Source organism: Tasmannia lanceolata, unplaced genomic scaffold (genome assembly GCF_043159265.1).
Source record: "Tasmannia lanceolata isolate RefF3 unplaced genomic scaffold, GAP_Taslan_0.1 ptg000006l, whole genome shotgun sequence".
In the NCBI taxonomy this organism is placed as follows: domain Eukaryota; kingdom Viridiplantae; phylum Streptophyta; class Magnoliopsida; order Canellales; family Winteraceae; genus Tasmannia; species Tasmannia lanceolata.
Genome location: NW_027518683.1, coordinates 26575639 through 26587913, shown reverse-complemented (window position 1 = coordinate 26587913; position 12275 = coordinate 26575639). Strand labels below are relative to the sequence as shown.

General features: G+C 38.8%; 2 protein-coding genes across 2 annotated transcripts; one reads left to right on the top strand and one right to left on the bottom strand.

Annotated features, from left to right (window-relative positions):
• Positions 1 to 386: 386 nt before the first annotated feature.
• Positions 387 to 1702, bottom strand: LOC143878881 (uncharacterized). Its single transcript, XM_077381094.1, has 2 exons — positions 1478 to 1702; positions 387 to 815 (listed from the first exon to the last, which is right to left on the bottom strand). The coding sequence occupies exons 1-2, from the start codon at positions 1700 to 1702 to the stop codon at positions 387 to 389; spliced, it is 654 nt and encodes a 217-aa protein (XP_077237209.1).
• Positions 1703 to 10632: 8930 nt separating this feature from the next.
• Positions 10633 to 12014, top strand: SOS5 (Fasciclin-like arabinogalactan family protein). Its single transcript, XM_077382953.1, has one exon. It carries the CDS (start codon positions 10737 to 10739, stop codon positions 11994 to 11996), a length of 1260 nt encoding a protein of 419 aa, XP_077239068.1. The 5' UTR covers positions 10633 to 10736; the 3' UTR covers positions 11997 to 12014.
• Positions 12015 to 12275: the final 261 nt, after the last annotated feature.

The window sequence follows — 12275 nt, the reverse complement described above, 5'->3', positions numbered from 1 at the left end:
CATGATCACTTCTTATTTCATATATGAAAACTCCTTGTTCATTTTGAATTCTTTTTCATAGATTAACAAACATTTTGAAGGTTTCATCTTCACTTGCAAAAAATGACACCCAAGTGAATCTAGAATAGTCAATAACAATCACATATACATATCTACTTCCTTCTCTACTACAAGTCTTCATGGGATCAAATAGGTTCATGTGAAAAAGTTGTAGTGGACAAGAGGTAGATATTACACTTATAGGTTTAAAAGAATCTTTTGTATGTTTTTCATGCAAGCAAGCACTACAAATTTTATCTTTTACAAACTTAAGCTTATGTAGTTCTCTTACTAAGTTCTTAGATGACAATCTTGAGATTAAGTCCATATGACCATGATTAAGTCTTCTATGCCATGGCCAACAGATATCTTTTATGGCGGAAGGACAGTATGTTTTGATTTTTAAGATCTTCTAAGGCTAATGAGTACATATTTCCATCTCTATATGCAACAAATTCTACCTCATTATTCTTAGCATTTATGATCTTACATTTATCATTTTCAAAAAGAACTTTATGGCCAAGATCACATAATTGGCTAATGCTAATCGAGTTAAATAAGAGACCATCAACAAGCAAAACATGTTCAACTTTGATATCTTTAATTTTAATTGTACCTTCACCAATGATCTTGCTTCTTGTGTCGTCCCCAAAGGTGACATTTTCTTTGTCGCTCATGGTGATGAAGGCAAACTTGGTCACACCTCTCGTCATGTGCCTTGAGCAACTACTATCCAAAAACCATTTGTCCTTTGTGGGCTTGCCCTTCAAGCACACCTATAAGAAATCAAGACTCAAGTTGAAACTTTAGGTACCCACCTTTTCTTGGGTTCTTCATGGTTAGCAACATAATCAAGGCCATCTTTTCAAACGCAAATAAATTTAGATGCTTTCGATTTCTTAAAATTACATGCAAATCTTAAATGACCTACTATACCAAAATAGTGACAAGTAGGTACAAAAGAGCTAGTACTAGCATGCCTGTGGGAAGAAGATATCATAACTTTGTTCTTGAAAGAAGCTTTTCCTTTGAAAAAGTGTTGGTATCCAAGTCCAACTTTTTCTAAAGAGACAAGCTTGTTTTCAAGTATTTCATCAAGTTTTTTCTTTCCACATGAAAAAATTCTAAATGATAGATTTAGCTCTTTGTGTTTAGAATCAAGCCTCTCATTTTCATCTTTCAAGCTTTTATTTTCTAAAATAAGCTTATCAATTTCTTCATTCAATATTTTGTTTGCCAAAATCAATTTTTTACTTGTACTTGCGTGCAAATCAAATTTTTTCTTTAAGAAACCAAAATCTCTAGTAATATCTTGCAAGGATTTTTTCATAATTTTATTCTTTGAAATTTGTAAATCCAAATTTTCATGAAGTTTCTCACAAGCAATTAACAATTCATCATTAGAAAATTCATGAGAAATATCAGCAAGATCATTTACCTCGGAAATGGAGATCCCATTGGTCACTTCGGCTAGTCCCATGAAGCAAAGATCATCCCCTTCTTTCCCACTTGATTCATTCTCTGATGAGACACTTTCTTCATCCCAAGCCGCACACATAGCTTCCTTGCCATCTCTTCTTTTCTTCTTGCTCTTCTCATCATTCTTATTTTGAGGACAATTTGGCCTTATGTGCCCAACCTTTCTATAATTGTAGCAGCTCATTTCTTCTTTGCTTGTAGGTCTATCTCTTCCTCGGCTTGTGTTTCCTCCTTTCTTGAACTTGAGAAACTTCTTGAATCTCTTAGTGAAGAGAGCTAGATCATCTTCTTGTACTTCTTCCTCACTTTCTTCTTCACTCTCAATTCTAGCTTTAAAAGCAATTCCCTTTTTTCTTAATCTTTTCTTTTTGTTTATTTGCTATTAATATTTTCCCTACCTTTTTTAGAATAATTTCATAAGTTACCAAGGATCCTATTAAGTCTTTTAGTCCCATTTTTTATACATCTTTTTCTTCTTCATTGGCGATGACTTTGGGATCCCATTCCTTAGGTAGTGATCTAAGTATTTTGGTAACCAATTTTTTGTTATACATTTTCTTTCCTAATGATTTTAAGCCATTTGTTATGTTGGTGAATCTTGTGTGCATTTTTAAAATGGTTTCATTAGGTTCCATCATGAAGAGTTCATATTGCCTAAAAAGAAGATTCATTTTAGATTATTTAACTTGATTAGTTCCTTCATGAGCTACTTCTAACACATCCCAAATTTCCTTAGTGGTTTCAAGAGTGGAAACTAGGTTAAATTCTTCAGGTGATAGGGCACAAATCAAGGCACTCATATCTTTTGCATTTATGGTGGATTCTTTCTTCTCATTATCATCCCATAAATTCATGTATTTGTTAGGTTCATTATATCCATTTTGAATACTCCTCCACACAGTTGGATTCTGTTGATGATAATGGCACAGTTGGATTACAAGATCTGGCAAGTGGATATCAAAACTGTCTTCTTGAATGGAAACATTCAGGAAGATATACGTACTCCAGCTTGAGGGTTTTGAGGCTGCCAGAAAAAGTAATCAAAAGTGTGCAAGTTGCTGAAATCTAAAGATTGAAGCAGTTGTCTCGCAGTTGGAACCTCTGTTTTGGTGGAGTAACAAAAGAGTTTGACCTCTCACAAAATATGGAGGAGGCTTGTGTTTGCAAATAGGTTAGCGGGAGTGTTTTGATATACATTTCAGTGTGGTGTATAAATAATGTCCCGCGTATTGAAAATGGCATAGGGACATTGTTCGACATAGGATATGCATTTCCAATTGCTTTGCAATGAAGGACTTGAGAATCTTACATTCTAGAACCTTAAAGTGTTTAGGGATTGAGAATAGAATGTCAGGGATGTCCAAGAAGAGTTGGACGAGATACTAGCTAAGTTCAGTATGGTAGATTCCTAGAAAGAGTTAATTTCCTTTAGGTATGGAAATGAGCTTTCCAAGATGATGTCTTTTGGGACATCTAAGGAGGAGCAGAGGATTATCATCAATCTCAATATATCTGTTGTGGAATGTCTGACATGGGCCATGCTAAGTACCAAGCCAAATATCTGTCACCACGTGACTAAGTTCAACAGATCTTGTTTTGACCCATGCCCTAAGCATTGTGAAGTGGTGAAGCATATATTTTCTAGTTCCTTAAAATGACTAAGCATTGCTTAATCTGTTAGAAGGGTGAAAAGATCATCACTGGATCAATTGATACGGATGATAATTTGATCTCAAAGGCATGAAAGAGACTCACTTTTAGCTAATTAGTTGAAGAAGTTTTTCAAGCAAGATACCATTTATGAACCTATGACTAAGGCATAGTATACCTCCATATGAGATATGGTGAGAGAGAGGTTGTATGGATGTAGGAGTTCTAGCATGGACTCGGGTTTGTTCACTGTGTTGGGAGGCCCATTACCTTGTCTGATTACAACAAGGGGCAAAGTGCTCAAGAAAAGGAACTGATATCTCAATCGAAGTGAAAGAACATCCTTCTGTGCTATCTAACGATACCCGAGATCATCAACATGGGTGATGTAGCCATAAATCAGAGTGCATTAGAGGTTAATGTGGTGAATCCCTTGACCAAGTCCCTTAGTCAAAAGGAGTTTTGGCAAGAAGATGAGGGAATGGGTTTGCGATATATGCATGACTGGCTTTGAAGCCAAGTGGAGATTGTTAGAGTTAGTGGACTAAAAGCCAATACATTTCATATATCTTGTCACATTAATATCAATAAAGATTTAATTTCATGACATCTAATGGGTAATATATGATTGAATATGTGTGATGTGTTTGTTATTTGTCACATATTCGTCTTTAGGTAGCAAAGAAGGAATACCATGCTCAAGGATTCATAAACCTAGGGAGTAGAGAGATATGATATCCCAGTTCTTTGCAGACTTTAAAGGTTCCTGGTTGGGGTCGAGATTGGATATCTCCTCCTAAACCAACACTAGTCTTGCCTACAGGCACGTGTCTTGGAGTGGCTTATCTCAGTCACTTGGGTAGTGGACCCTAAGGAAGAAGAGTCGGTGCGACGATAGTATTGTGTACTGAACAAGATCAAACTAGAATCGATAGTATTGTGTACTGAACAAGATCAAACTAGAATAACCTGTGGACAAGAGTTAGTAAGGCTATTTTACCAAACATGACCCTTTACATGTCCTTAGATATGAGGAGTCATATTGGTATGTGGGCCCAACCTATATTCTTGGTCTATCTAACCATGGTCCTTCTATGGGTTATCAGAGGGTAGTACTGGATTCTTGGACAAACCCATAAGGCTAATAGGGATACCCGACATGGAATTCTCCTCTCCTAATAAAGGAGATATCATCTACTGGCCAAGCGGATTTGATAAATGGTTTATCAAATATTTTATTAAAACATGTTTTTGAAATAATTTTGCAAATGCATTTGCAGGCCATAACTGCTTGACTGGAAGGTATACCATGAGTGGGTCCAGGGGGTAATAGTTGTCCACCCCCCGTAGGACCCATCTCAGTAGATGAAGAATGGAGAAAGGGCTTGCACATATTAGATGTGAGGGTACAATGATTTGACGGTCATCTTCAGGGTTACGTATCGATAGAGGTGAAATACAAGTGTGACAATCTAAGAGGGGGGATGAATTGGCTAATTAAAAATTTTAGGCTTAATTAATGAAAGATTAAAAATTAATCTTTTAATTAAGCACTAATTAATCTAACCCTTGTTCAAAAAGATTTATCTATATAAGCTAAGGTTTAGATATTCTAATAATGCACATTTACTAACCCTTGTTCAAATGGATATCATAATGAAATTAGGGTTTATAACATTTAACTCAAGTGCATTTACTAACCCTTGTTCAATTAAAACATAATCATAAGTAAGGTTCGAAATTACCAATCACCACACGTGCAAGAGAGAGAAGGAAAGAGATAGAGGAGACAAGGCACACCACAATGAGGACACCAAGATTTATAATGGTTCGGTCACAACTTGACCTACTCCACTCTTCCAAGTTTGGCTCCTTGGGTTCTCCACTATGGTGAGATTTCAAGCCTAATCTCGAAGCTCTTACAATAAGCTTTTCCATTCTCAAGGTCCAAAGCGAAGCCCGTCGTACGAAGTCTTGGCAAGGGAATCAAACCCTCACACATGATTTACCTTTCTTCACGGGCCGAATCGGAGACCCTTTCCTTCACCTTTCTTTACGGGCCGAAGAGAAGACCCTCTCATGAAGAACAAATAAAATGAAAAACTCTCAATGCCTCTTAATAGGCTGATTACAAAGTTTAAGCTCACAATCACTCCCAAAAAATAAGCAAAAGAAAAGCCCTATGGAGTTCCTCTTGAAAGAATGTGAAAATACATGTTTAAAGAGGTTTTTGCTTTTGAAATAAAACTTGAAGCTAAAGAGAAATGGGGTTTGATCTTTCTCAAATGTTCAAAAGCTTGTACAGATAGGTTTTAATGATGTATATATAGTGTATTTAAAAATATGACCGTTTGGGATAAAATTGTAAATAAACGACTTGAAAAAGTCAAGCAGAAAATGCCCCAACTGCTAGTTTGCTCGACCGCGGCGGTCGACCGAGCTACAGCGGTCGCCCGCCCCTATCGGACGCCCTATTCTATTTTCAAATTTCTTACCGTCGCGGTTGACCGGCCACATGGCAGTCGCCCGGCGAGGGCTTACTGTTTGCTCAAATCATTTAGCTCAAAAACCTATCTCGGTCGACTGACCCACCGCGGTCGCCCTCCCAAACCATGTAGGATTGTTCTGTTTTGAAACAGACACATATCCGCGGTCGACCGGCCCGATAAAATTCGAGATGGCCTGGATTTTCAGGTTCCATCCCGTGGTCGTCTGGCCTAGCCATATCGACCGGCCCTGGTAAAAATTCCATTTTAACTTTAAAGATCAGGGGCTTTTGGGCTATGGTTTTTGGGCTTAAGTCCAAGGTTTTCAAACACATTTTTGGGTGTGTGTATGGTTTTCAAAGATGTAAAAAAATTAAGTATGAAAACCATTTGAAAACCTTTTGAAAGTGCATTTTACATTAAATCAAAAGGACTCCAAATACATTCTAAACATACGAACCTTGAGTCTTCTTGGAATGTCTTGGCTCCTTTGCACTTTCTTGGACTTCTTCAGCTTGGGTGAACATCTTGTCCTTGTCTTGGCTCTTGTGACTTGTTCTCCAATCCTCAATGCATGTTGAGGTACATGAGGTGTCACCATGACATGTTCAACTTCAAGCTCCTTCTTGACACTTGCTTAGGAACTTATGGAATCTTCATGATGTTGAGCTTACTTGAGCATCTTCGAATGAGGATGAATCCAATGTAGTTGCAAGCTCTTGGTTCCTTTGATCCTTGATCCACAAGTCATGTGTTGTGAAGAGTTGTGTAATGGCGATTTTGACATGAAAATCATGTATACAACACAACACCTCAAAGCAACACATTAGTCCATAAATACTAATCAATTTGGTTTGCTAGCATCAAAACAAGAAGGTAAGGTGAATGATTAACCCATGGGAACCCTTGGGCTTACAGTAGGCCACTGATCCAATGCGATTGTAGTCATTGACTACCGAGAAAAATCGCAGTGGGACCCATGATTGGGTTTTGTAGGATCGACCATCGGATCCCTGCAACGATCCCACTCATAACTTGAATGACCATTATATCCTTTGGATAAGGGTCCCGCATTTACTAGATTGCACAACGGACTAGATTCGTCACATTTGATGCGAGGGAAAATATTTGCGTAGTTCCTTTGGTATATACACATCGTATGACGCATTAAGAATACCCAAAGAGTTAATTGTTAACTTAGGGGTACTTTGAGAATTATAGAATATTATGGATGGAGATTCTATCCCATTGGGTAGGAGGAAATAAGTTTATTTAATTAGAAAAATTAAATAACAAGTGTGTCTTTAGCTTATAAACTCATTTTACTAAAATAGTCATAACTTTCTGACCGTTTGGTAGAAAATGAGTGTAAAAGTACTCGTTTCGAAGAACTTTTAAAGAGCTACAACTTTGTAGTTTATGATTTTTCAAATTCGTCCATCTAATAGTCCAAAAATGAAGTCAAAATTTGGCCAACAACTTTGTAGCGGGAATGCACCAGCATCAGGGAGGGCCCCACATGCAGAAACACCCAGCCCGAGCAAACCACGTTTTTCCAAAATTGGAAACATGCCAATGCTAGTAGGAAACCTACCATTGCTTCCCACTTTGTGTTGGTTTTCAATATTGAAAGTCTACTTAACTAGTTTTCCCAATTTGAGTCAAATTATGGGAGAAACTTTAAGAATTTATTAAAGTAGGAAACCAACTCTATATAAATCATCATAGCAAGTTTTTTTTATGCTGAAAAAGGCTGAAAAATTCGTGCTCCCTCCTTAGCAGTGGCGGAGCCACATATAGCATGGGCGTGGCCACGACCCCTCCAAAGACTTGCAAAATCTTTTTTTATAAGTACCGGCGTTCACAAATGCTGCTAAAAGGGAAAAGGAATTTACCGGCGTTCCTGAATTTCGGTAATGATAAGCGCCCCCCCCCCCAAAGTTATTCCCCCCCCCCCCAAAAAGTTATTCCGGCCCCCCCAAGTGTAAATTCCTAGCTCCGTCCTTGCTCCTTGGACATACATCGAAGACTATCTCTCTCTTCTCCTCGCAAGTTTTCTCTCTTTATCTCCTAGTTTTTCAATTATAGTTCAAATTGTTTTGAGAAAACCTTAAGCTTCATCAAGAAAATTCAAATTCTCATCCAAAGGTACTGATATATATATATATATATATATATATATATATATATATATATATATATATATATGAGCAAAGTGTTCCTGCGCAGCTGCTCAGTTAGCTTAACTGAGCAGCTGCCCCAAAAAACTCATGTGGCCCTATATTTTTTGGGTGATTCAAAGCATTCATTTGATGGGCCCTTCCATGGATTGGGTGTGTACCAAAAATCAGCTCCATTGGATCACCAATGGGTGTCTATTTGTGGGGCCAAAAATGGACAGATACTGTTTGTCTACAAATCTGTCCATTTTTTGCCCCACAAATGGACACCCTAAGGTGATCCAATGGAGCTGATTTTTGGTGGACACCCTACCCATGAAAGGGCCCATCAAATGAATGCTTTGGATCCCACCCAAAATGTGGCCACATGAGTTTTTGGGGCAGCTGCTCAGTTAAGCTAACTGAGCAGCTGCGCAGGAACACTGCCCTCATATATATATATATATATATATATATATATATATATATATATATATCACTACATATGTTTGAAGAAAAGTTCTTCAACTTCCCTTGCTCAATTTGAAGGAATCCATCGGTTTAACTTGTGGATTTGCGGTGATCAGATCATTCGTGGTTGTTCGAGGAGTAGATCAAGCAGAGGCTGATATTACGATTAGTTACAAAGGTATTTTCATCTTTTATATTTTTATTTGAATCACCATCAGATCTTCTAGTCCATAGGTTCCTGGGTTAACGGACGAAATTGGCGAGAAATTTTTTTGTTCTACGCGATTTCTAGTTCTGCAGTGCGTATCGATTTCGCCTGGGGTGAAAATCTTTCCAACACCCCCCTATTTATAGGGTTTTCGGGGCAAAAATTGCAAATTGCGATTTTGCCCCTAACACAAAGGTCAGGTTCGCTCTAAAATCGCAATTTGCGATTTTCACTTAGGGTAATCTTTCTTCTAAGGGCAGTTTGGTAATTATGGGTATTTCAGTAAATTCACATGAAACATAGGTTTTATGGCTATAATACACTCCCTAAAGCTGTAACTCACAATTACTTCTACAAAACAAACCCTAAGAGAGGAGATTTCTAGAGAAAACCTTGAATAGGAAGAGAGATCTTGGCGAAAAGAGTTTTCGAGCATGGAAGAACGATTTCCAAGCTAAGAAACGTGATTATTTATTAGTCTAAAAGAATAAAGAATCATATTCATCGTATTAAGAATGATTTATAGTTAATAAATCATAACTTTTGTGATATCTTATCCTCGATCTTTACCCGGAAAAGTTTTCGACATTTTGAAGGGTTCTTGGGGATCTCTGAGCTATAAAGATAATGTAAATCCATGAAAAAGGGACTTAGAGGAATCAAGTTTAGGATATAAGATGATTTGTGGTGTTTAAGAAGGGGAATTAGGTGTTTGAAGAAGAAAACATGGAGGAAAATGGAAGTCTAATTGTGTTATGGAAAAATTCCATATTCAAGTGTTCGGACGGCCAAAGGGGCCTTCAACCAACCAAAGCCAGTCGACCGGTCCAAGTTCGGTTGACCGAACCTTCGATTCTAGTCGGGTTTTTATTTGGGTTTTGATTTCAGTTTGGGGGCATGATCTCGCCCCGATTGATATGTACTTGCGCTCAAACATTAATTTGTGGTTGATATGATTATAGGGTGACCTTGTACGATGATTAAGACGTGGAAACATCGTTCATTAAAGGACTTGATCAGTAGTTGTAAGTACTTTATCTCTATACCAGGGTTTCAAACCCATAATGTTTTACATGTTACTGTGTTTCATGATTATGTTCAAATATTGTATTTTGATATAGATTCATGAAATCATGTTTTTAGAATCAATATATTCTTGGCATATTTTTTTTTCTGAAAATCGAATAAGCATGTGTGCATGTTTCAATGGTTGAAAGATTCATTGACTTTATTATATGTTGATTCCATGAAATTCGTTTTGGCCTTTGGGTCGTTGTTTGACCATCTGTATAATTGGACTAGCCACTAACTTAGGATAGTTCGCATGGTACCTTTGGTATCGTTACCTTCCAGTGGGGCTGTGGCACTAGCACATGGTTGCGTAGATCGATCGAATGCGCAATCTTGGGAGTGTTCCCGTGGTGTGTGAGAGCGGAATCTTATGTCCTAATGCGAAAGGTGAAGAATCATAAAAGTTTTGAGAAAGTTGTAGAAGACGTCTTTTTAATCCTAACAAAAAAAACTTTAAGGGATAATTACATTCACTCCCCCTCAACTGTGGCCAAATTCCACTTCTGACCCCGTGGTATCGACTTTACCAAAGATACCCCTCATCTTTCAATAATGCTTGTTATGTGACGGGGTGGAGAGGAATGAAGAAAATTGTCAAGGGGTGTCCGTGATCAATTTTGAACTATAGGGTGAAATGCCAGGGAGTTTACTTAAAAATGTCATAAAGTTGCGCGGGGTGTCTTTGGTAGCTTCGATACCACGCGGTGTTAGAATTGGAATTTGGCCATAGTGGAGGGGGGTGTATTAATATTTCCCAAACTTTAATGGTCAAAAAATTGTATTAACGAATCTGAATCGTAAAATGTCGTAGAGTAGTCAATTTTAGAAGTACTTTCCAAGAGATTGAAAGAAAAAAAATATCTGGTGGCATCAAACGTAAATATAAATGACCTCAATACCATTTTCAAAACCCGACAAAGATCACAATCCACGTGGCGAAATCCAATAGCGTCAAACTGTAGCCTCCCATTCCTGACGGTGGCTCTTGTCGTTATTCTCATCCATCAACCAGCATACCGTACGAACACTAGCAAAAAATAGCAAAAAAACCCATTAATTAATTATTATTATTTTTCTCACCCTCACCTCCTCTATGCTCTCCACTGCACTTCTCTTTTCCACTCTTACACTTTCCCCTTCTCTCTGCAACGGGAAGGAAAAAGAAAAAAGAAAATGGCTTCTTTTTCCATTTCCCATTTTACCCCTCTCATCCCCCTCATTCCCCTCCTCCTCCTCCTCCTCATCCCCCTCTCCTCCTCCCTCAACATCACTACCCTTTTATCCTCCTACCCTGATCTCTCAGATTTCAACCGTCTTTTATCCGAAACCTCAGTCGCCGGTGACCTGACCGGCCGGTCATCCCTAACCCTCTTAGTAGTCCCAAATTCTTACCTCAGGTCAGATCTAACCCACCTCAGCTCTCCTTCCAACATCGCCGACATTCTCCGGTACCATGTCCTCCTCCAATACCTCTCCTGGTCAGACCTCCATCAAATCACTCCCGCCGGCATGCTAGTCACTACACTCTACCAAACAACCGGCCGAGCCATCAACAACCTAGGCGCCGTTAACATCACCGTTAACCCTAACGGCTCTATCAACATCCGTCCTCCAATCCCTTTCTCAACCTCAAATAACTCCTCCATCCTTTCTCTCATCAAAACCTTTCCCTACAATGTCTCAATTTTCACCGTCAATTCCCTCATCATCCCCTACGGTTCAGATCTCGCCGCGTCCGAGACGCGGCCCCTTCCGGCTTTAAACATAACCAAAGCCCTCATCGATGGGAGGAATTTCAATGTCGTGGCCTCCATGTTGGAAGCCTCAGGCGTGACGGATGAATTCGAGTCCGACGAGCGCGGCGCTGGAATTACAATTTTTGTTCCGACGGATTCCGCCTTTGCGGATCTTCCGGCGACGGAGAAGCTCCAGTCTTTACCGGCGGATAAAAAAGCTGTAGTATTAAAATTCCATGTATTGCATTCTTATTATCCTTTGGGTTCTTTAGAATCGATTGTGAACCCGGTTCAGCCTACATTGGCTACTGAGGATTCAGGGGCTGGGAGATATACTCTGAATATTACTAGGGTTAATGGGTCAGTGGCAATTGATACGGGGATTGTTCAGGCGTCGATTACGCAGACGGTTTTTGATCAGAATCCTGTGGCGATTTTTGCTGTTTCTAGGGTTTTGTTGCCGAAGGAGATTTTTGGGAAGGATTCGATGGGGACGAAGGAGAATGTTGCGCCGCCGCCGGAAATTGCGTTATCGCCGGAGATTTCGATGTCGGGGGTGGTTACTCCGCCGACCCGGCTTTTGTCGCCACCGGATTTTGGGTTGATTAGATCTAGTGGGATTGGGTCAGGTAATGGTGGTAGTAGGGGAGTTGTTGGGGTTGTTTTGTTTTGTATAGGATCGTATGTTATGGTATGAGATTTGGGGTTTGTGATTTTTCTTTATTTTTTATCTGGGTTTTGGTTATATTCATACCGGAATTGAATTTTGCTGGCAAAGCAGCAGCGATTTTTTATTTTAAGGTTTGATGGGAGAATTTAATTGGGTTTTGGTTGAATAATTTGGAAAAAAATCTTTTGACGGATCTGTTTTTCTGTAAAGAGCTTGAAGTTCTTTCCTTTTCTCTTTTTTTTTTTAATTTTATGACAGAAGAAAAGGGTTTCTAATTTTAGGGTTTGATTTCATTTGGGTTTTGCT